The following is a 24,405-nucleotide window of genomic DNA, read 5'->3' as shown; positions in this document are numbered from 1 at the left end:
AACTATGGAATTACTAGGCTAGATGCTAGAAATACAGTCATCAAGAAAACCTGGACTCTAGCCCCTCGTACTTCTCAGTTTTACAGGGAAGGTAACAGATGAAAAGAAATGACTGTTACACAAGTTAAAAGGTGATAAACAATAGGAAGATGAGAGAGAGATAATGTATGGGGAATTCAGAGGCAACAGAGAAACTTCTAGTCGGGGGATGAATGAGAGGAACCTCCGTGGAGATTGTGACATGTTACATGCGTTTAGAAAATGTACCTGAATTGGAAGAGAAATGAGAAAGAGGGACATTCCGGACAGAGCAGCATGAGCAACGAGCTGGAAGCTGGGGCAGCTTTAAGCATGTACGAGGGAAAACAAGGAGTTCTGTGGGGCAGTTGAATAGGGATGGGCAGTGGTGGCTGAAAGGCTGGCACCAGGGCATGGACAGCCCTGGGTGTCAGGCAGCAGTTTGTGCCAGGCTCCATGCCTAGCTGGCCATAAAGAACCCTCATTGCTGCAAAGCTTTCCTAAGAGAGGACCCACTTCTGGCCTTTTGTTGCAGGGCGTGAGAGCTCCCCAGCAGCTACAGATCTGGACTTGCCCTTGCTCCTTACAGGATCCTGTGGGGACCATCAGGCACAAGCCCAGAGATCCCTGTATTCACTAAATGTCATGGACTGTTTAGGGAACTTAATGGTAGAGCTGGGGTCCTTGGCCCGTGTGTTTTTGTCAGCGATTCCCTAGGAATGTTCATCAAAAGCCAGGTAAAAAGTAAGAGGGCAGCCCTCCAAACAAGTTCTCCCGGAACTTGAGGGATGTCTTAATTCGGCTATGTATTTCGTGTTACTTGAAGGTTGGGACTCTGACCTTCAATAGAAACATGACTGTATGAGCTTTTCCTACTGAACTTGGGTCCTACCTGGCACACAGTGGGGACTCATGTTTGTTGACTGACTTACAGACTCATCCGAGATGGTCACACCCAGGGTCATTTATGTAACCAAGTCTGGAGGTAGGAAACTAGCATCACTTGTTTTTTCTGTGGCTAATGAAAGATGAGTAAGAACATAAATATTAAGAGGTCCAACTCTGACCTTGGTACTAAAAAAGAAACGCTAAATTTGAAACTAAAAGCAAATCTCACAGAAGAAAAAAAAAATTGGCCTCCAGTCTAAGCTGTAATTTCTTATGACGTAAGAGAATCTTTTCAGAGCGTGTCCAGTGTTTGTAGAATGCTATAAACCTAATGAGTTTTTTATAAACACCTGAAATCATTTAATTTGGTTTTTTTAAAAAAATTAGGCATTTCAAATGAAGTCATGTTTTTTATTGGTTCTGTGACCATGAAATGAATTTTCCATTTTTAGGATGTGCGTGGGATCCAGAGAACATCATAGTTGTTAGATGTGGCTTCAGCTTGTAATTTTCAAAAGGGAACTTTAATGGGGCATAAATTTAAGTGCTCCCACAGAATTAAGTAAAAGTTCTTTGGATAGTTCCGGTGGAGTAAGGTCTTGGGAGAGAGATGTGCCATGTGTCCAGCCAACTCTCCTACCCAGTAATTAAAGATGTTGGCTTCACTTGAAAGTTCACCAGCTAGATATTAGCTGGGAAGGTGACAACTCTCACAAGGTCCTTAGGAATAGAAGGTGCCAGGGCAACGGAAAGGAGTCAAAGAAAGGGTGTCTTCCTCCCCACTTGTGCTGCAGCTCTGGCATCCTCTGGGCCCTGCTTGTCAACCCTTTTCTGTTTGTGTCTTAAACAGGGAAACTACATTGTGAGCCAAACAGAAAATAGTTGGGGGCAGAGTCATCCGTTTAATCCCGTTCGTATGTTTTGTTAATATACCTTGCATATTCACTTGTATTTGACGCTCCAGTCCTTTTGTATCTTTGTATTTGATGCTCTAGAATTGTGTGCTCTAGTCCTCTTATATCTTTGTAAAGATTGTTTAAGAATTATTTATGCTTGTTTTGTTTTGTTTGAAACAGAGTCTTACTCTGTTGCCCAGGCTGGAGTGCAGTGCACGATCTTGGCTCACTGCAACCTCCGCCTCTCCAGTTCAAGTGATTGTCGTGCCTCAGTCTCCTGAGAAGCTGGGATTACAGGCACGTGCCACCACACCTGGCTAATTTTTTTGTATTTTTAGTAGAGATGGGGTTTCACCACGTTGACCAGGCTGGTCTCGAGCTCCTGACCTCAAGTGATCCACCCACCTCTGCCTCCCAAAGTGCTGGGGTTACAGGCATGAGCCACTGAACCCAGCCATGTTTAATAAGTTTTTAAACAAAACACTGACACTAACCTCTCTGGAATATGAGAGGCCGTTCTCTTCCTAACGGGAATGTCACAGGGAAAAGTAAACAGTTCCTGGTTCAAGAAATAGACAAGATGCAACACCTAGAACTGTTGCATCTGAGCCCAACTGAGGGAGCATGCCCAGTCTGGCATTTTCCCTTTTTAAAATTTTGCAAGCTTCCCCCAGATCAGAATGACCTGACAGTCCCTTTTGAGTGGATTATCCTTATTGATCTAAACACATTCTCTATTTTATAACATTGCAGGCGTCTATTCATCAGGTAGATTTTCTGGTTATTGGCTGATATGTAAAGTATTTACCCAGATGTACTCTACAAAAGGCAATCTTCAAGAGCAATCTTCTTTTCCCCCTCTTTAGAAAATGCCATTTTGGAGAGCAATGCTGGGAAGACTTTATATTGCACAAGATGCTATAAATAGAGCATTTGACTTCCAGTCTGTTCTCCTCTATGCAATGAGTTACAAATAGTTATCAAAACTGCAGGGTCAGCCTGGTATGGTGGCTCACGCCTGTAATCCCAGCACTTTGGGAAGCCGAGGTAGGCAGATCACTTGAGCTCAGGAGTTCAAGACCAGCCTGGCCAACATGGTGAAACCCGGTCTGTACTTTAAAAAAAAAAAAAAAAACACCTGGTGTGGCGGTGCATGCCTGTAATCCCAGCTACTCCAGAAGCTGAGGCAGGATAATCAACTGAACCCAGGAGGTAGAGGTTGCAGTGAGCTGAGATCGTGCCACTACACTCCAGCCTGGGTGTCAGAGCAAGACTCAGTCTCAGAAAAACAGACAAAATAACCCTGCAGGTTCACAGCTCTTCTGAAACCATTTGTGTAGCAGTATCCTATCTGAGGACCCCAGCACCCAGTGGTCAGTGTTCTCTATCTGTCCTTTTTTTTTTTTTGAGATGGAGTCTTACTCTATCACCAGGCTGGAGTGCAGTGCTGCGATCTCGGCTCACTACAACCTCCACCTCCTAGTTTCAAGTGATTCCCCTGCCTCAGCCTCCCAATGAGATGGGAATAGAGGCTCACGCCACTACACCTGGCTAATTTTTTTTGTTTGTTTGTGTTAGTAGAGATGGGATTTCACCATGTTGGCCAGGATGATCTTGATCTCCTGACCCCATGATCCATCCGCCTTGGCCTCCCAAAGTGCTGGGATTAAAGGCATGAGCCACCGTGCCCAGCCTCCATCTGTCTTTAATAACAGAAAAAAAACACATTCCCTCTTGGATAGTGGTTGATATTATAGCAATTCCTGGTAAAAGGAAAATCATAAAAGAAGCTCTTTTGTGAACCACTGGTTTCAACCATGTTTTACTGCAGTGTTGATGAATTTGTGAACCTTTGTGATAGACAAGATTGCCCCACAGCTTATGAGAAACAGAGTTTAAGAACTAAGTTTTAAGATGGGTTGGTAGCACGCATTCATTGTTAGAAGGCCAAAAGTTCATCATAAAGTTTCTTTAATGAAGCACACTGTGTTGTTGGTGTTCGAGAAAAATGGGACTTAAAGAGTAAATTTAATGCCAGATTGATGGGCCTAGCCTAGTAGGTGCTTGCAAAAAACTGATTTAACTATAGAGAAGTCTGTTGGGGCATCTGAATCTGCCTCAGCCAGGCAGAACCCTCGCTATGTGATAGATAATTAGAGGCGTGCAGCATTGCATGTGAGAGCTGTACATCGATTTCAATCCTCACGCTACCACTTTGTAGCTTCATACCTTGCACAAAATATTTAACCTCCCTGAGTCAGTTCCTGTGGGGATAATAACATCTTCACTGCATTTTTGTACTGTGCAAAGAACTTGGCACTTCTCCCTGGCACTTGGTAAACATTTATAATAAATAGCAATAATTTAATATAGGATGGATTCCAGTTTAGGGTTAGGTAGACAGTCACTGTTTAGAGGTTTTTTTCCCGCTGTCTTTCCTTGACTAAAGAGTGGAGAGAGGAAGTCACACTTTCCAGGTACATAAGGCCCCTCCAAAGAGTCAGGAGGTGGGTGGGAGTGGACATATCCAGCCCGACAGCAAATGGGCAGAGCCAGCTACCACGGGGGTCAGTCAGCCTCCCATTCCAGAAGTGGGTGTGCTAGTTCATTCTGCTGGGTTTCTGAGATATGATAAAAACACACAATTGGTTTTAAAAATAGCAAAACATTCTTTTAATCTGACTTTTAAAACGTCTACTTGGTAAGGTAGGTATTATGTTTTAGTTACATAACTGTGGAATCATCACAAACTTTGTAATCATCATAAGCCCAAAAACAGAGCTCCAGAAATGCTTGGCACCCTGTGGATCCCAATAGCATAATCTTTTAGTGGCAGAGTCAGGGGTTTTAAGAACTAGAGTGCCTGTGAAAAAGCCACATGAGGCTCTAAGGCTGTGAACAAGTGTCAAGAAACTGGTATTACACAGAAATATCAAAGGTGAGAAGTGGCCTTGGATAACTGACTCCCTTCCTCGGGCTTGGCCAGGCCAGCTCCTGGTGCTGCCAGGTCTCATTACTTTGGATATGCCCAGCCTACAGAATTAGTGGCCTCACATGACTACCCAAGTTAAGAAAGTACCATAAAATATGTTTGTTGATAACAAGCTGTGGGAAGTAGCTAAGAATTGATTCTACTCTGCATTTTTATTTTATTTTGTCTTTGGGCTTTTTCTCTCTGTAAAATATTAATATTAGGTATTAACAGATTTTCTTAAATCTGATGTATTAATATTTAAGCTTAGTGATTATTTACTTTTCAAAATAACTGCTCTACAAAAAGATACAGTCAGGATTCCACTAGTTAATGAGGTTTCCTAGGGCATTTGACGTTTAATTAATTTTAATTACAAGCTTTGAGGAGTATTTTGTAAGCAAGCCATACCTAAGTTCCCATTTGTTAATTGAAATAAGGACTAAATTATTATTGTGTTTGGTAACTTTGAAACTAATTGCCTTCTGTTTCATGTAGGTTCTTTTTAAATGAAAGCTTCTAGGTCAAGATGTATTTTCTTCTTCTTCTGTGTCCATTGAAAAGCTTAATGATTAGAATGATAATAAAGATAATTATAATATTCTATTGCCACAGTCCCCAACCTTTTTGGCACCAGGGACCAGTTTCATGGAAGACAATTTTTCCACAGACCGGGGGTTGGGAGAGGGAGTGGTTTCGGGATGACTCAAGTGCATTGCATTTATTGTACACTTTATTTCTATTATTACTACATTGTAATATATAATGAAATAATTATATAGCTCACCATAATGTAGAATCAATGGGACCCCGAGCTTCTTTTCCTGTAACTAGACGGTCCCATCTGGGGGTGATGGGAGACAGTGACAGATCATCAGGCATTAGCTTCTCATAAGGAACACGCAACCTAGATTCTCATAAGGAACATGCAAAGTTCCCTCACATGTGCGGTTCACAGCAGGGTTCGTGCTCCTATGAGAATCTAATGCCGCCACTGATCTCACAGGAGGCGAAGCTCGGGCAGTAATCCGAGGGATGGGGAGCAGCTGTAAATACAGATGAAGCTTCACTGGCTCACTGGCCAGCTGCTCGCCTCCTGCTGTGTGCTGCCTGGTTCCTCTCAGGCCACAGACCAGTACCAGTCCATATCCCAATAGTTAGGGACCCCTGTTCTATTGGATAAGTCTTGTTCCAAAGCTGTACAATTAAGTACGTACCATTTGTATAAAATCACATTAATAGGAAGGTTATACATGACTTAAGTATATTTATCACATAGTATACTCCTTGCTCAGGAAGGATCTTTATTCTACTCTTCAATGGCATATACTTTATGAGCCCATGAAAGCACCCTACATTTTAAACAAGTACATCTTTTCAGAACCACTTGCCCCTCCTGCCACTGAGTGAGTGGCTGCCCGCTCCTTCCCCTGGGCCTCCTTTGCCTGAGGCTGGAATATTGGAGACCATTTCTGAGAAAGATCTGTCTTAGGTCCTTGTCATCAATGTATAAAAATGGATAAAAGAAGTTCATATGTCTAAGAATCAGGATTTTGACTGTAAATCACATTTGCCCTCGTGTAATTAATCAAATAGAGGTTCATTTATTGTACTTTGTCATTATAAAACTTTAATTTTTGTTTGGCTGAAAATATCCACTGATGGTTATGCGACAGGGTTATGAACTCTTTGTATAAAAGCCTCTTTATAAATAAGATTTCTTACGGCTGTAATGATTTTGTTATCTGGGAGTGTGGGAAGAAATGTAAAATACAGGGCAGAGGGCAGTCAGTGAAGGCAAAGTTACAAAGTTCAAGGAAGCATGGTTACAAAACTCCTTTCTTTGGGTTGCTGACTTGTCCTGCATTTAGCTTTTTAGGGAAGAAAATGCACAAGAAAGGTGAATCTCATTTTAAATCAAGCTCCCCTGCAGTGTATGTATTTTCTTGATCATTGTCAATATGGAAACAAAACGATCCTTACTCCACCTGAGTGTGCCAAAATATCTTTACTGATTGTCCACAATTCCGAGCAATATGATCTTTGAGACAGGAGGTATACTCCCTCCCCCACGCCCCTGCCAGGCATGTGACAATTGGTTCTAGAAGGTTAACTAAGGAAATACATGGCCCGGTCAGCAGATGTCCCTAGATCCATTGTCTTGTATGTAAGATTGAGCAGCCACCACTGCTCTGAAACTGATTTTTTTCCCAAAAGGCCATCTGAAAACTGTTAAGTAAAGACCATGCCATAGTTACTGTCCTTTTAGCTTTCTTAAGCTCTTTGGTCCTGTTAGTGACTGCATGTGAAAGTTGTATTTCTTCCACAGAACAGAGGAGTCGAAGTTGTGAGAAACAAAGGCTTTCCAAGAAATGCTGTTGTACCAGAAAGCCCCCAGTCTTAGTGATGCTGTTTCATAAACCCCTAGGAAGTGTCAGAGAAAAAGATGTACCAGGAGAAAGAAAGTATTTCATAGATACTATGTAGAAAACACTCCAATTGTATGTATGTATCATTTTTTTCCCTCCAGAGATCTACATGTAACTCTGCTTTCCACTCATGCAATCATGGGCTTCCTACTGTTAACAAATTCTCATGCATTATTTTCAACATGTGGCAATTTAGAGGAGACCTTGTTTTCCACTTTTCAAATTACTGATCCTTGACCTGTGCTCTGTTCCCTCCCAGCTAAGCAAGAGTTAGAACTGTAAGAAAGGGAGAAGGGAAAAGAAGGTTAAATGTCTATTCTAGGACTCAGGAAATGACGTTAAGCTGCCTGGGCAGTATTCTGAAAGTAAAGAAAATAGTTCCATTTTATGATGTGTTTGATTTGGACCATAGATTGGAGTTGCGCTTGACTTTGTTGACCACCTCCACTTAGAAACTTGAAGCTTTCCAGAGCGTTTGTTCTATTAGGTGTGTTTCATCTTTGCTTTCACTGTTAGATGATATGCTACCATTAATTATTTTTCTAGCTTTATGTGGCCACTGATGGCATGACAGAGGCAGGGAACAATGGAAAAATGGTCTCCCCTTTATCTTCTTAAGTTAAAGGAGAGCAGAGTCCCAGGCGTCAGTGTGCACTTGACCTCCAGCTTACATGGATGCATATACATACCCAGGCACATTTTTTCAAGTTTCTTTAAAGTTTTTTTGAAAAGGCATGCCTCCTTCAAACCAGTATCCTTTTCTAACAACTGCCTCACTCCTTCCTTTCCAGACAATTCCTGAGAAGAGTGGTCTGCCCTCACCAACACCACTCTTCCCTCCTGTCTAGCTTTGACTCACTAGAGTCTGGCTCTGCCCCCTCACTTGACTCACACCTCATTTGCTAAGATCACCAGTGACTTGCTAACTGTCACATAAGGGGAACCTCTTCCAGCCCCTTTTCTGACTTCCTGACATGTCTCCATCTTTGCACTGTTGTTCCCCTGCAGCTCTCCCTCCCTTGGCTTCCTTGACGCCATTGAAGCATGATTCTGCTCTGTGAGCATTAAAGTGCAGTTGTCTGTTTTTCCCCTCCTCTGTCTTCTGCCCATCCCTTGGGGGTTCAACCTTCTTCGCTTCTCATCTGGGATCTCAGTGCCGCCATAACTTCAGATTCTAACTATCATTAGAACACTGAGCTCAAAGTTAGTGTTTTCAAAACCGACCTCCTCTGCTTCTCCCAAGCCCTGTTCTTCCAAATTTCTGTCTGATGAACGGCACCAGTGTTTTGTTTCATCATCTAAGCCCGCAGACCAGATCATCATTCTGGTTCTTCTTTCATGCCATGTTCTTTTATGTTCTACCTTTTGCACACTCACAATCCCTCCTAAGACTTTCTCAGTAAAATCACCTGTGAATTTGTTCTTCTCCTGCCACTTTGAGTAAATTCATGGTGCTCCCATGAACCTTGCACATACTTCTATTATTACACTTACCAGATTGTATTTTAATTATGTGTTTGTTTCCCTCCCTCATAAGTCATTCCATGAGTTACTCACTGTTGTAACTCAACACTAACTCAATGAGCACATGATAGGCACTCAATATAGTTGAACAAATAGCAAAGTGGAATTAATAGAGGCGGTAGGAAAAGAGAAAGCGACAGCCATGTTCTTCAGACTTTTAGGGATGATGGAAGTCGATGCCTGTGATCCCGGCTGGCAGCCCCCAGGACAGACACCTTTTACAGTTTGCTTTAAGCCCCCACTCTTAGATTATTTCAGTTGCCCGAATATGCCTCTCTAGGAATAGGCCTCGTTGACTAAAGAGGGTGAAGTCAAGAAAGAACAGAACTCACCGTTTCTACCTCTTTAATAAGTGAGCTTTCTGTTTAGCTCTGCATTCGCGATCTGACATGTGAATACCAAGGAGACTTGTATCAACACCAGGTTAGTGGTGTCTCATGTTTGATGATAATTGAAACACTGAACATTTTAGAAAAGAGACAGATTTACTCTGAAGGAGCAAGAGGAGAGACGTATGCTCGCGGTGGAGCAGCTGCGAAGAAAAGCTTTAGGCCAGGGAATTGCTCAGGAAGCGAGGCTTTGGGTACTCCCTGTATCCACACTGTGTCCATTGAGCCTGTCATCAACAGGACTTTGGTTCCAGGAGCTTCTCTGTGAATACTTAAGGTACTCATAACCAGAAATTAACTACACATAGGCAAAGATCACCATCATCTGCAGTGGACGGTAACACCCACCTCAAAACAGAATGCCAGCTCTTCACTGAGCACGAGGGTTGGAGGTTCATTCCTGATACTACAAGGGCCCCTCTCTCCTTGTGTTGCCGGTGGAAATCCAGTCGTAAACGTTGCATTGGAAACAAATAGTCCATTAGGCACAATATAGTCCTTTAGATCTTCATTTTAGAATAGTCATTACTCTGGGGTATGCTAGATTAAAGCCACAGCATTTCCTAGTTCAGGAATACTGTCATTGTCATTTTCACCGTGACACTGTGTCAACGGGTGGTGGTAGAGTTGGTGGTGATCATATGTGCCAGGTCTGCTGGTGCCTTTTTTTCCCTAAATTGACTCAGTGTCACCAAAAAAAACTTAACATCCAGCCCAAATGACTTGTCAATAATAATTTCCACATAAACATATAAAAGATATTCTATGGTATATGGGTTTTTTAAGTGCCTTTTTTTTTTTTTTTTTTGGTATTTTTTGTGACATTCCTTAACATCTACCAGGCATTCTGTGTGACATGCTCATGCCAGGAGTGACAAATCCCCAAACTCTGCTATCCCCAGGATGGTGATAACAAGTATGGCAGTCCCTACATTTTAGCTCTCAGGCTCGTTAAATATAGATGGAGAGTAAGTAAATATGAACAGTGTGTGGCACACAGAGTGTGTAATGTGTGGGGCTGGCCCACAGGAACTGGTAGGTGTGGTGGGCAGTAAAAACTAAACCAGAGAAAGTGGCAGGAAAGCACAGGGTGTGCTGGGGGGGGACACCGAGTCCACCACTTTGCATAGACCTGTGTGCCCATATAGACTAGGAGCAGTGGGAGAGCTTGCTAGAAAGATGCGTGGAACCCTGACTGCACAGAGCCCTGGGTGGCAGGCAGGGGAGGCCGGCCTTTATCCAGGAATCAGAGGGAGCCACCGGAGACAGCCAGTAACATGATGAGAGCCACATGCTGAGGCTTCCAGAAGGGATGTGCTGAAAATGTTACACTTAAAAGCTAAATTGAATATGAAGGAAAACTGGAAATAGGGTGATTGACCGTCTAGTCTTATAAATTGTCTCTTATTGACAGATAAAATTCATCTAAAACACAGCTACCTTCCTCCTGGATGTAAATATCCCACGTGAATCAAATCAAGAAGCAAAGAGTAGTAGAACTGTTACTGTTCTGATAGTAAGAGATAGGATGTAAGATGGTACAATATACCCTCACTCTGCCACTTCTGAATCCCAAAATGCATACATCCCACCACAGCATGTCATTCTTCCCTTAAGATGCAGATAAATAGGCCATCATCAGAGCGGCCACCCATGCAGCAACAAGTTGAAAGTTATAATGCCACTTAGCGATGGGTCTGTGTAGTCCTCAGCTGTGCCCACCTGCCATGGGCTGCCCCCCACCTGCCTGGCGTAGCACAAGCCACTCACTCTGTGCCTTAACAAAATGACACTCGAAATTCTTGTCATGAATGGAGTCCCTTTAAAGTCATCCTTTAAAAAAAAAAAAAAAAAAAACCTTTCTCTAAAGTGAGTTTCAGGTAAGCCTAATTCTTTTACCTTGACCTCACATAGCAACACCCAGGTTGCCCTCCCATCACAACAGAAAAAAATCCTGGTCTCATATTCTTGCTTCATCACTGACAACATCCCATCTCCTAAGAGTAAGAATCAGCTTGTTTCTCTCTCTCTCTCTCTCTCTCTCTCTCTCTCTATCTCTCTCTCTCTCTCTCTCACATACACACACTCACACACACATTAGTTCTTTTAACTCCCTTCAGGAGTCAAGTGGCCACCCCAAAAGCTTTCCATGTCTCAAATTCTGTCTTGAGCACCAACCATAAACACTCCAGTTGGCCCCGGCTACCTCCTCACCAGGCCCTGTAGCTTGGAAGTGTTTCTCTTCGCTACCGCCCTCTCCTCGCCATTGTGGGAAATATATTAGCCCTTCAGGAGTCCCTAGTTGTGAAGGTGGCGGAACCAGCTCTAAGTGACCTTGGGTACCTGGGATTGGTTATGAGAACAGGAAGAGGGGAGTTCCTTTAGGTCAATTTCAACTGCAAGTGGCTTCTTTTCTGAGTTTATAGACCAAAGTCAGCTGACTATTGTAAATCAAAATGCGTATTTTAATTGGCATCTGAGCATATTATAATTGACATCTCAGGTAAGTGTTTCCTAATGAAATGTCATATTTAATGGCTAATTCTAAAGTTTTGAAAATGCTAAATTGAATCCAGCATTAACCATGTTTTCCTCATGTTCCACTCTAATCCAATATTGGGAAGTGACTAAGTACTTATTTTAAAATTAAGAAGTTAACTGACAGAGTCCTTATCGTCTCGCATTTTCCATGAGCTATTACTATAAACATAAATAGAACCAAGCACATCTGTAATGAAGTGACACCCATCCACCCTAAAGTCTACAGATATTCCCTAAGAAACAAACACATTTGGCTACCTTACAGTTCACTAACAAGGCAGTGGAAGATGAACCAAAGCTATAAAGCGGGGTGGCCCAGCCTCAGCTGTAACATCCTGGTCAGTTCTCAGCCTCTTAAGAAGACCCAGCTGGCCAAGGAGGGTGGATCACCTGAGGTCAGCAGTTCGAGACCACCCTGGCCAGCATGACGAAACCCCCTCTCTACTAAAAATACAAAATTAGCCGGGTGTGGTGGTGCATGTCTGTGATCCCAGCTATACTCAGGAGGCAGAGGCAGGAGAATCGCTTGAACCTGGGAGGCGGAGGTTGCAGTGAGCCGAGATCACGCCATTGCCCTCCAGCCTGAGCAACAAGAGTGAAACTCCGTCTCAAAAAAAAAAAAAAAGGAAGACCCCAGAATGATGCAAGGGTCTTTCCTGGGCCAGCCCAGCCAAGCATTCCTCTCATGTCGTTATCCAAACCTCATTTCCTCCTGGGCATCCTTTCTGCAGTCATCCACCACCTTTTTAAAAGCTCACAAGGGGAAAGCCTGCATCTATTGTGGAAGAAATCTGCTGCTCCGAATATTTTCTTTTAGTCTACAGAGCTTCTCCAGATGAAACCATTCCCTCTCCCCAACCCACTGGGCCCCAGTAACCAGGGCTGTCGGCCCTGCAGGTAGGAGCAGTGATCGGCAGCCCCGGGAAGAAATGTAGCCAATGAGAGACTTGCTTCCATTTCATTTAGAATTGGGTTTACTGGGCTACCCATAGCCATGCATCTCTTCTTAATGGCTGATTTTCTCTGGCAAGTGGATCAGGCCTGGGGTGTGAGGTAGAGATCCTGGGTGCGGTGTAGATAGTAGGAGATGCAGTGTGATGACATGAACCCATTTCATTTCAGCTTAAGCAAACTCAGTACCAAAGCTAATAGGAGCTTGCTGTTTTCTTGTCTTATCCCAGAGCTGCTTGGCCAGAAAGGAGTTGAAAGTGAAGGTGAAAAACTTGGTGGGGACATAGCCTAAAAGTAGACCGGGAGAGCATTTCAAAGCATAGCATTTTTGACAGAGTCAGAATTGGCTATTGGCTCTATTAATATTTTTACCGCTATAGCTTAGGGTAGACTGGCAGAGCCAGGTATAAACTGCCCCCTGCTGCCTGACACGGAGAAGTACATGAAAAATGTCGCTTCATTGGTGATTATATTCTGAAATGCCTGCAAGGAATGGAAAGCAAATTAGGGGAACAGCAGGCAGTCTCAGAGAAGCCATGGACATCACAGATCAGCTAGATCCTCTGCAGTGTGAAGACGAAGGAAAGGAGAGAGCTAGAAGCAGCTCTTTTAAAAAGTACTTTCCGGATGTAGAGAGCCGCTTCATTACTCCTTCTGCAACCTTGTCAGTGAGTAGACCCTGGTCCAGTAGCATCAGTATCACCTGGGAACTTGTTAGAAATGCAGATTCTCAGGCCCCACCCTGTGTCAACAGAATCAAAATCTGCATTTTAAATAAGATCCTCCAGTGATACTCACATTTACATTTCCGAAGCCCTTGCCGGGCAGGCGCAGTGTCACATACCTGTAATCCCAGCACTTTGGGAGGCCCAGGCAAGTGGATGACTTGAGATCAGGAGTTCAAGACCAGCCTGGCCAACATGTTCAAACCCCGACTCTACTCCAAATACAAAAATTAGCCGGGCGTGGTGGCAGGTGCCTGTAATCTCAGCTATTCAGGAGGCTGAGGCAGGAGAATCGCTTGAACTCGGGAAGCAGAGGTTGCAGTGAGCCAAGATGGCGCCACTGCACTCCAGCATGGGCAACAGAAACTTCATCTCTACTAAAAATATGAAAAATTAGTCAGGTGCCTTCTCGGGAGGGTGATGTGGGAGGATCACCTGAGCCCAGGAAGCAGAGGTTGCAGTGAGCTGAGCCAAGATTGTGCCACTGCATTCCAACCTGGGCGACAGAGTGAGACTCCATCTCAAAAAAAAAAAAAAATTCCCTGAACATGACTTCAGAAGGAGCTTTAGCCCTGGACCCGGTCCAGGGTTCTCTAAGGTTTGGATCAGATTGAATTCAGCTTGAACAGTGAAAAAAACACAACCTAATAGAAGAGATGAATCCTCAAGTTAAATTTGTGAATGCCTTATGTTCTTATTTTCTTAATACTTCCTTTTTATCCATCCTCACATGTCACTAGCTCTTTAACCATAGATACTTTAACTTGCCATATTTCATATTACTTTCTGTATTTCAGTAGCAGCCAGCATTTGCGAAGCAGTTTCTTTCAAAAGTCATTCTGTCCCAGCAAGTGTGTGACAGGCGTCTGATTTGCTCTCTGGCAGCCTCTGTGCTTCCCATCATTCTTGTTTACTTCAATCTTCTCTCTGCCGTGCTTACACCCTGCTGTTATGGTTTAAGAGGAGTGACTTGAGCAAGTCTGCAGGATTGAGCTGGCCCCCAGTGGCATTGTCAGTCTGTTGCTAACCTGGAGTGTTCTTTTCTGCGCCAGGTCAGAGAAGAATGCCGGCTCCTGAACGCCCCACCTGTTCCACCCCGAAGCGCAAAGCCTTTGTCCACCAGTCCCTCCATCCCTCCTCGCACAGTCAAGCCAGCGCGGCAACAGACTCGCTCTCCCAGCCCCACCTTGTCCTACTATTCTTCAGGGCTACACAACATGTAAGTCTTCTTGCCAGGCCCCGCTGCACGCTTATCTTCTCAACCAGCAGTTCATGGGTTCTTGAGAGCATTTTCAGGGTAGCCCTAACTGAGGCAGGGTGGTGGGAGAGGAAGTGGCTTTTTAGTTTTTTAAATAATTTCACTGGGTGAGCATGCTGGGGCCCCTTAGCTAGGATGGAAGAGCCAGTGTGTCTTGGGAAGAAAAGATGCCACACCAATCTGAGAAATTCAGAGGTAAAGGCTTAACTAGATTCTCCTGGAAACACCCCAGGGGCTGCCGTCAGTTCTCACAGATCAGCATCTAGTTCTTTCCACTCTGACTTTGACACGAGCAGACAGTACCTTCAGCAGACAGCACCTTCGACCAGGACCTGAAATGGAAAGGGTCCCATTGGCTGTCTACTCTGAATCCCCAGACAGGAGTCCCCTTTTGACCATCACTGTTGGGTGGTCATTTCCTTTTGTCTGGATACTTCCAGTGCTCTGAGCTCATTCTTCTACAACACAGCTCATTCCATTGTTGGCAAGTAGCAATACTTTAAAAAAAAAAAAACTTTATTATATTGAGTTGAAATCAATCTCTATGTAACTTTCAATCATTTCTTAGGTCTAAAGAAATAAAAATAGGTCCATCCCGTATCTCTTTGTCGACTCATGAAAATTCCGAGTCAGCTATGATAGAAGTCTTCTCTTCTCCAAAAGAAACATCCGTGCCTCCCTCTGCTGCTTCCCTGACGTCACTGTCAGACCCCTCACCGGCCTGCTCACCCTCCTTTGAGCACACTCTAGTTTCCTGTTGCTCTTAAAACACGGCCCCCCCAGAGCCTAATCCACCACTCCACATGCGCTCGTTACAGTTTAAAGTAGCTCTCTTTGCAGGTATTTTTTGTTCTCTGGACATTTAAATCCTTGTGCTAATGTTACTCGATTGTTCAGAAACCAAGGCAAGGATTAGCATTTTATTTGAAGCATTTCCTCCTACCTCAGACTTTTGGATGGAAATAGAGTCACGGGTGGTGTGATGCCATCATGTCATTGTAGCGCAAGCATGGCAAGCATGCGCCACCCATTTACTATTCTCTCACTCTACCCTCGCTCACTGCAGACATTATTCATCCATCATGGCACCTGTTGGTGCAGAGCCTACACATGACTTAATAATTTTCCTCATCGTAAAGACCCAGGCACCTATTAACAACGCTTTTCTTACTAGGTGAAATACTTACTTTATCTCCTCTGTAGCATTTTAAATCATTATGTACATATCTAAAATTACCAATGTATTTTATTAAAGATTCTTTAAAAAAAAAAAAACCAGTGAAGTTAGCAGGAACTTTATTGAATTCAAAACTAACTGCACTTTTCTATTCAGCAGTAACATCTATAAATAACGAAAGCCTTGGGATTTGGCTTTTTTCTTGTAACTGATTTCTCTTTGTGTGTTTGCTTTTAAGCAGCGTCACTAAAACTGACACAAGTCCTTCTGAAAGCACTCCTGTTTCCTGCTATCCATGTAACCGAGTGAAAACTGATTCTGTGGACCTGAAATCCCCATTTGGAAGTCCTTCTGCTGAAGCTGTGTCCTCTCGGCTTTCGTGGCCTAATCATTATTTGGGAGCATCAGAGAGCCAGACCAGGAGTGACTTCCTTCTGGATCCAAGCAGGAGTTACAGTTACCCTAGACAAAAGACGCCAGGCACACCAAAGAGAAACTGCCCAGCACCTTTCGATTTTGATGGCTGTGAGCTCTTGTCCAGCCCCCCTAGCTCAGTCACTGCAGAATTCAGTAGCAGCGTCTCTGGTTGTCCCAAGTCAGCCAGCTACTCTCTGGAGAGTACGGATGTGAAAACTCTTGCAGCTGGCGTGACAAAGCAGAGTACTTCATGCCCTGCCTTACCCCCCAGGGCTCCAAAACTAGTGGAAGAGAAGGTCGCCTCCGAAACATCTCCTTTGCCTCTGAAAATTGATGGTGCTGAGGAAGACCCCAAGTCTGGGTCACCAGATCTCTCTGAGGACCAGTATTTTGTTAAAAAGGGCATGCAGGACATCTTCTCTGCCTCCTACCCTTTCTCATCTCCGCTCCACCTCCAGCTGGCCCCCAGATCCTGTGGCGATGGTTCCCCGTGGCAGCCACCGGCTGACCTATCAGGACTCTCTATAGAGGAAGTGGCCAAGTCACTACGGTTCATTGGTTTGTCCGAAGATGTCATATCATTCTTTGTTACTGAAAAGATTGATGGGAACCTGCTTGTTCAGCTAACGGAAGAAATCCTCTCAGAGGATTTCAAATTGAGCAAACTGCAGGTGAAGAAGATAATGCAGTTCATTAATGGCTGGAGGCCCAAAATATAGCCAAATAACCCTCAGCCAGCATGGAACAAAACTGATCAATGCGTGTGCTAGAAGGGGTGGGCTGGGACACAATTTCATGTTTTTGCACTAAAAACCTTCTCTGTAAATAGGGATAAGAGAAACTCTTACTATGCAGATTACGTTTTTGAATGGTGAACAGGCTATTTTGTACATCAATAAAAATGCTGTACAGAACACTTGGAGGTGTGCCTTGTACGTCACTCAACAAACACTCAGCAGCTGCTAACAGGAAAAAAGGCATGTGCAGAGAAGTCATTCTTACCCAAGTAGGTTTATGCGAGAAGGTATGATATTTATTACAAAACAGCCAAAGCTGAAAGACATAAAAATCTTTAAAAAAAAAAAAAAAAAAAAAAAAAAAAAACACTTTGAACAACAATTCCCTTCTTTTAGGAGGGTTGACTTTAGACAATTAACTATGTTCTGTGCTCCGTCATTCAGATTGCTTCATGCTAATTGTTTTACTCTTGTGCCTGAAAATGTTAGTGCTATGAATTGACACTTTAATGTTATATGCTTGGTGGGGATCTTTTTATGAGAAGGCATTTTCCAAAAGTCATGTGTTGATAAAGGGATATATGTTGTCCTTAGAAATCACACAAATCATGACCACAATAATTTATCTGTAACTGCTGCTAATTTTATTGAGCAGAGAAAAAATAATATACATATATAAACATGTATAGATGCATACACAATACACCCGGATATGTTTTACACATAATTTTGATTCTGATATTTTAGGTAACATCTGTTCACTTTTAAATAATCCATTGAGGTTTGGGGACTGTTATCTACATTGATTCTCTTAGGATTAGTGGACAGAATGACTCCAAAGATTCTCAGAACCCTGTCACTTGAAGCTCAGTCTTATTTGGGTTCATCACTGAAAACTTAGAACAAGTCAGTAAAGAGTCCTGTATTGAAGAATTAAGTTTGAGTTTAAGCCCACTCACTGCAGGGCTGGTTTTTGCATGTAATACTCCCATGACATCTGGGGAAATGACAGTTTCTGTTGAATTATAATTCTCCGGTTTGAGGGTCTCCTTCCCCTGGTGTCTGATGACGAGAGGTCTGAAGAGCATTTGTCAGCATGCATTACCCTTTCTCAACCTGCTTCATGCTTTACGAGAGCTCAGAAATCAGATGCACCAACCTTTCTTATTATATATGCCACATCTGTTGAGTATTTTTAAAATACCTAGAAGAGGACTTGTTTATTTCATAAACCACTTCTTCCCTCTCTTTCAAAGAAAATACATTATTACCATACTTTGACATTAGTCTCAGAATTTTTGCTAAATATGATTAAGTATTCCAAAATATAATGGCATCGTCATCATTCTTTTTTAGAGAATATACATCTGAGGATTGTGTTAGTTCTCAGAGCAAGGCATCATCTACTCCCTTGCACCCCAGAGTCTGGCCCCAGATTCCAGACGTGCGGACAGCCCATGACCGAGGTGCACACCGTGCCCTCTTGAATAGCAAGGTCAGCCAGCGAGGCGGCAGCAAAACTTGCAGGATGGACTTACATCTTATCTCTTCCTGCTACCAAAACAAAAAAATAAATTGAAAGACAAGACCCACCAGTCTAGTTTTATAGACCTGTGAAACGTGTCTCTGTTTCTTGGCATTAGAAGAAAGACACTTTTAATCCATATTGAGTTGAGGTGAATTGATACCTAATTTTCCATGTTAGATCTCATTTTCCATCTTAGATCTCCCTTATCAAAAAAAGTATTTTTTTCTCCTAACATGTCTCCCAAAATGTAAATACTATAGGCAAAAAGAATACCCTGTAAAATTCTAACACTGGAGCACCTCTTCAAAAGTCACTGACAAGTTGATGAGGAAGTGTCTGGTACTGCACTCACAGGACTTGAGACCCATGAGGCTTTCGTGTTCTGAAAGCATCCTTCTGTGTGAGGGGGACTGCCTCCCTTAGGAAAGTAAATCTCTCAGAACTTCTTTCTAAAATAAAAACAGGCAAGATGCAGTTACTAAGCTGCAAGTTTTCATTGGCAAACCTAGCTGAATCCGTTTTAAAATACTTAACACTCAGACACGATTCTCAAATTCAGGAAGAAGGAACAGGGTTGGTTTGGGTTTACTATGAAGGTTGCCTCACAAAAACAACTGACTCCTTTTAGCGTTTTTTTGTTTTTATTTTTATTTTTGTAAAAACTACACAAAATAGGGTTTTAAATTCTTTTTGCTTGTTTGGGACTTGGCGTATTTTTGTCAAGTTTATATTGATTGGCAATGCGGAGACTCCTTGAGGGCAGGGACTGTGGCCTTTGGTTCACTTACGCATGAAACAGTCTAGTATCACTCTACAGTGCTCAGTAAAAGACACAGCCCCTGCCCTCTTGGAGATCATATTGTTTATATTTGACATCTCAGTTGCTAAGAGTATGTATGTGTGGGTAAGAAAGATGTGAAGTCCTCTGGGCAGCTGGGTATATGGAGAATTACATGTGTCCTGTCTTTAAAATGTCAGCCTCTATTAAGGGGTACAGAACACCCCAAGATCACTAAAGCTTGGAATGTGTTGGAGGCAGAAAGTATCTCTCTCACTGCCTAGTGTTGTTGTTTTTTGTTTTGTTTTGTTTTTTACTGACCTGCAATTCTTTTAATTGTAATAAATATCTTCTGTCATCTCTAAAAGCCACAAATAAATGAAATTGCCATTCCTAAGCCGAGCACCTGTCTATGAAGGACCTTGGCGCCCTGACTAGACAAAGCATTCATAGCTCCAAGAGAATCCTGACAAGATATGCAAAGCAGTGATAATAAGGAGACAGCAGAAAAGTGATGCCCAGATATCCACACACAGAACCTTTCTAACCAACCAGGTCAAGGCTTATCATCTTATGTCCTCTGGCAGGTCCCCTGTAATCAAAAGAGAGGAAGTGTCTGTCTAAACAAGACCCTTTTGGGTCCTTAGATTCATGGCAAAAATCATCATGGCCCCCATCAGAAAAGAAAATCAGCAATAAACCAAGCCAAGCAGCTAAAATGTATAATGTGGGCCTGACTCATGTTGGGAGGCAGAATTCAAACACAGATCAATCTTGCAAGTTTTCTCTTCTTTAAGTTGAGCTGCTCAACTTTATGAACTGTGAAATTTACTTACATTCTTTCAACCCACATATATCATTGCAGTTTATGAAGTTGCAGCGGACTGCCCATTCATCTAAATTGCAGTGTTTATTCTTGTCTCATGTCGAAATACAACAATCTTATAGGAAATATTATGACAGTCCATTCCAACTGTTTTCAGACACATGCATAAACAGTCTCTGCTCACATTCCACAGCCACCTGCATGTTATCCATACAGCTCCCTGAGAAGTCCAGGGATAGGAGGCGGGGTGTGGCAGGATGGAGGGTCCTTCATTTTTTAAACACTTTGTATAAGTCACTACTCATCGTGCCTAGCAAGTATAAGATTAACATTTTGAATAACAAACTGGAAAACAAATAATCCTCTGAAGAACCTAGTGAACTGTTCAAAGGACATTTTGATTTCAGTCTACCAGAAAAGTTAAATCTGTTGTTGGACATAGGTTTTCAGAAACATGCCTCTTTTATCAATTTCCACTATCTTTCAAGTTACCTAAAGGCACCAGGCTGCTTGAGCAAGAAGAATAAAAGGCCTAGAGTGCAAATTATGTGAAGTAGAGCTTTTAGATTGTGGGATTGTAATAATATGGGATGCTCATGGTCGCATCATGTTAAATCACACCGTTTAGTCTTCAAAACTTGGTGTTTTAAAATGTGTCTCATTGTGATAGCCAGAAACAAGGAATAAACGTGATTTCAGTTTAAACTATATACAAATATCTTCTGTAATTTTGCTGCTCTAATTTTTAGGCTATAAATTTTGTAATAGAGCTTATCAGATTGCGAATTTCCTTTGTTTACAATCTCATGTAGTAGGGCTCAGATAATTTCTTAGCTATAGCTATAAACCTTTTCTCCCACTCTCATATTAAGTTTCATTTAAAATATTTAAGCTAAGCCTAAAATTTGAAATCAGTTAAGAATTTGGAGAGTTTATCTTAAATGGAAATGGTGTATTCTTTTCTAAGAATTTTGTAACCGTCTTTACAGTTTCTTTGCTTGGAAAACCTGGGTTGTTAACTATCAGTTAACAGTTGCATTACTTTCCAAAACATTATCTAATGGGCCCAATGTGTACCTCAAGATAAACACAGTATGTTATGTCTAAAAATTTCATTGTCTGTTGATTTAAATGGTTCTGAAATGTCTCTAATAAAGAAATTCTCAAAGTTGCTTTTCTTGCAGTTGTTCCTCAGTGGTCAGACCTAGTGCATAGTTTTCCAAGGACTTGTTTCCCATCCTCACTTAGGAGTAGGGAATTTGGAGGGAGTCCCAATACTGCAAGCCCATTCTGTATTAATAAAGAGATGGAAGACTGTGGCTATTGTGCATAGTCAGAAGATGCAGGTAACTAGGTAACTTGATGGCATACAGAGGATCCAGTACCTGTGTGGTCAGGAGATAACGCAGAAGATAAAATAGATGAACTGGTGAGGAAAAAAAAAAAAAAAACTGGTCCAAAGATAGTTGTCTCAATTGATCGTTCACTGTCAGTTACAGATCAAACTCCTTGTTCTACTCTTTCCCCACTCTCACTACTGCACTTGACTAACTCTTAAAAACTAAATAAAAGTATACATTTGAATGGGGAAAAGAAAGATAACATAAAATTATATCTCTTCTGCTTACATACAGTTTAACTTATGTAACTAGCAAATAGCAGAGATGGCTGAGGTGACTAAAGAAAAATTGAGTGCTCAATATGCTGCAGCATCCAATGGGAAATGTTACACAGAAGCTGGAGAATTGCCAGTGGAGTTTGGTTAAGAGAACTTGTAGCATAAAATAGTTTCTCAATATTTTATGCCCCAAATCTTCCTGTCTTCTTTTACTAGACTAAAAGCATCCCCAAATCATTCATTCCATCTTATACTTAAGCCTTCAACCCTTCTTTCCTGTTTCAACAGGGATAAACCTGTGACTAAACCCATACGTGGCCACGTTACTGGATTTCAGGAATGTGTGCTAGAAGAACCTATAGGCTTGACTTAGATTGACCGAAACTTCCCGAGATCTATCTCGAGATTTAGAGTATTTCATCAAGTAGTATACACGAGAGCATTTGACTCCCAAAATTAGATATTGCAAAGTAAATTTGAGTTTAGAAATAAGTTGGGTTAGAATCAGATGTCCTTCGATTCCTTATATGTCTGAAGTTAGAAAAAGCCAAATCATTGAAAACAATAAGTGCTGATTCAATTCTTATTACACTGAAATGAGTAAAAAGATGTGCTCAGCCCCTTCTTGCTTAGGTGATTCATGCACATCCTTCAGGATTTACGAAGTGTCATCCCCAAGCTGATTAGATTTCACTCCTTTGCACTGATATAGCTCTCTGTGCATATCTCGGTCCCCTGGAAAGCTATAAGCTCTTTGATATCAGGGCTTATGTTTTCATTGTTGTATCTTCAGAAGTAGGTGCTGTTTGAGGTTCTGTTGAATGACAATGTGAAAATCACATTCCTGATGGTGATGGTGGCCGGTCTTTGTGCCGTCAAGCTCAAGACTGCAGCCATGTGACAATGTAACGAAGTAAGGTCAAATGACTGATATCAATGAAACTTGTACTCATCATAAAATATCTGAGTGCCTAAAAATGGATGAAATGTAAAGTTGTCTAGAAATCCCAGGTTGAGTTTGTATCGCTTCCCAATGAATAAATTTTTCTTAGTTTATTTAATTCAATGATTTCCATTTAATGGCTTAAAAAAATGACTTGAAAGGACACGTTCCCATAGATTGACTCAAATACTAGCTCTAAAAGACACAGGCAACTGAAAAGTAAGAGATATGGTTGAATGACCTAAGCTAACAGTGGTCTCAGGGTCAGAGGCAGTGATAAGTAAAGATAAGAAACAGATTCTGTGTGCTCAGAAACACATGGCCAGGAGACATAGTGCCAAGCATGGAAAATACCATCTGTAGGCAGATTATAGAAGTTTAGAGACAGAGGGGACCTTGGCAAGGATCTGGTCTCCCTCCTTATAGGAATGAAACCCATAGAGGGTGAGTGACGGGCCCCAGACCTCATATGGGTCATGAAATAACCAAGGCTAGAAATAAAATCTCCCAGTTCCCTGTTTTGTATTCCTTCCATAACAACACTGTTTCCCAGTTCCCTCAGCTTTTAGCTTTCAAAAATAACTTGTTTTCTTAGTGCATGGAACGCCCTACCCTGATGCTCCAACTTCTTTGTCTAAGACTGAAAAACAGGACAGTCCTCAGTTGATACTCCTCGGTCAGTGTTAGGTGGAAATCAAGAGAAACCTATGTATGAAATGGAAGCTCTGGGTACATCTGCTCTTTGATAACACGGATCACTCAATGGAGACACTAAATGAGATGAATGGGACAGAAAATGTGAGATTCACAGATAGCACACATTTCATCCAGGCTAGCTGCTAGGAAGAGTTTACAAACTGTGGCACCTAGGAAGAGATGCAGCTCTGTAGCACGAAATATGGCCACAGGGTGTGGAGCTTTTCCACCCAGCCAGTGCCTGTGCAAGGATTACCCCGGTCAACTCTTAATGGAGTACAGTGGAGAGCCAGGGATTAGGAAAGAGTAAAATTTCAGTCCAGCCATTTTGGAGGTCTCTCTTTCCATCAGTCACTTTTCAACTTTCCTCAGTTAGCCAAATGCATTGGAATCCTAGTTATAGAAATGAATAAACAGAAGTAGCTCAAGAAAGATAAGGGGCCAGGGGCAGTGGCTCATGCCTATAATCCCAGCACTTTGGAAGGCCGAGGCAAGTGGATCACTTGAGGCCACTTGAGGAGTTTGAGACCAGCCTGGCCAATATAGCAAAACCCTGTCTCTACTAAAAATATGAAAATTAGTCAGGCATGGTGGTGGACACCTATAATCCCAGCTACTCGGGAGGCTGAGGCACAAGAATCACTTGAACTCGGGAGGCAGAGGTTGCGGCAAGCCGAGATCACACCACTGCACTCCAGCCTGGTCAACAGAATGAGACATCTCTTAAAAAAAAAAAAAAGAAAAGAAAAGAAAAGAAAAAAAGAAAGATAAGGAATTTGAGGATGGGGCACTATGCATTTTTTCACAGGTGTCCACTGGGGAAGAGAGTAGAAAACTGATCTGTCACATGCCTTGCCACCTCTTGGTTCTGAGTCTGGGATTTTTTTTTCTTTTCTTTATTTTTTTTTTTGAAGTGGTCTCATTCTGTCACCCAAGTTGGAGTGCAGTGGTGTAATCATGGCTCACTACAGCCTCAACCTCCTGGGCTCAAGTGATCTTCCCACCTCAGCCTCCTGAGTAGCTGGGACTACAGGTGCGCGTCACCACACCTGGCTAATTTTTAAATTTTTTTGTAGAGACGGGGTTTCACCATGT

General features: G+C 42.4%; 1 protein-coding gene across 2 annotated transcripts in view; it reads left to right on the top strand.

Annotated features, from left to right (window-relative positions):
- GAREM1 (GRB2 associated regulator of MAPK1 subtype 1) overlaps nt 1-21,225 on the top strand; it is a 206,987-nt gene extending 185,762 nt beyond the window's left edge. The window contains exons 5-6 of one of the 2 annotated variants that reach the window (XM_025365646.1): nt 14,385-14,551; nt 16,009-21,225. In XM_025365646.1, the coding sequence (XP_025221431.1) occupies nt 14,385-14,551; nt 16,009-16,903 (1,062 nt within the window). In that variant the 3' untranslated portion in view covers nt 16,904-21,225. Of the gene's footprint in view, nt 1-14,384; nt 14,552-16,005 lie in introns of both variants that reach the window. The other variant, XM_025365645.1, reaches the window with a different exon arrangement.
- The last annotated feature ends 3,180 nt before the right edge of the window (nt 21,226-24,405 follow it).

This window comes from Theropithecus gelada, chromosome 18, assembly GCF_003255815.1.
Source record: "Theropithecus gelada isolate Dixy chromosome 18, Tgel_1.0, whole genome shotgun sequence".
Taxonomy (NCBI): domain Eukaryota; kingdom Metazoa; phylum Chordata; class Mammalia; order Primates; family Cercopithecidae; genus Theropithecus; species Theropithecus gelada.
The sequence above is the reverse complement of the archived record's forward strand: the minus strand, read 5'-3'. Positions and strand labels throughout refer to the sequence as shown.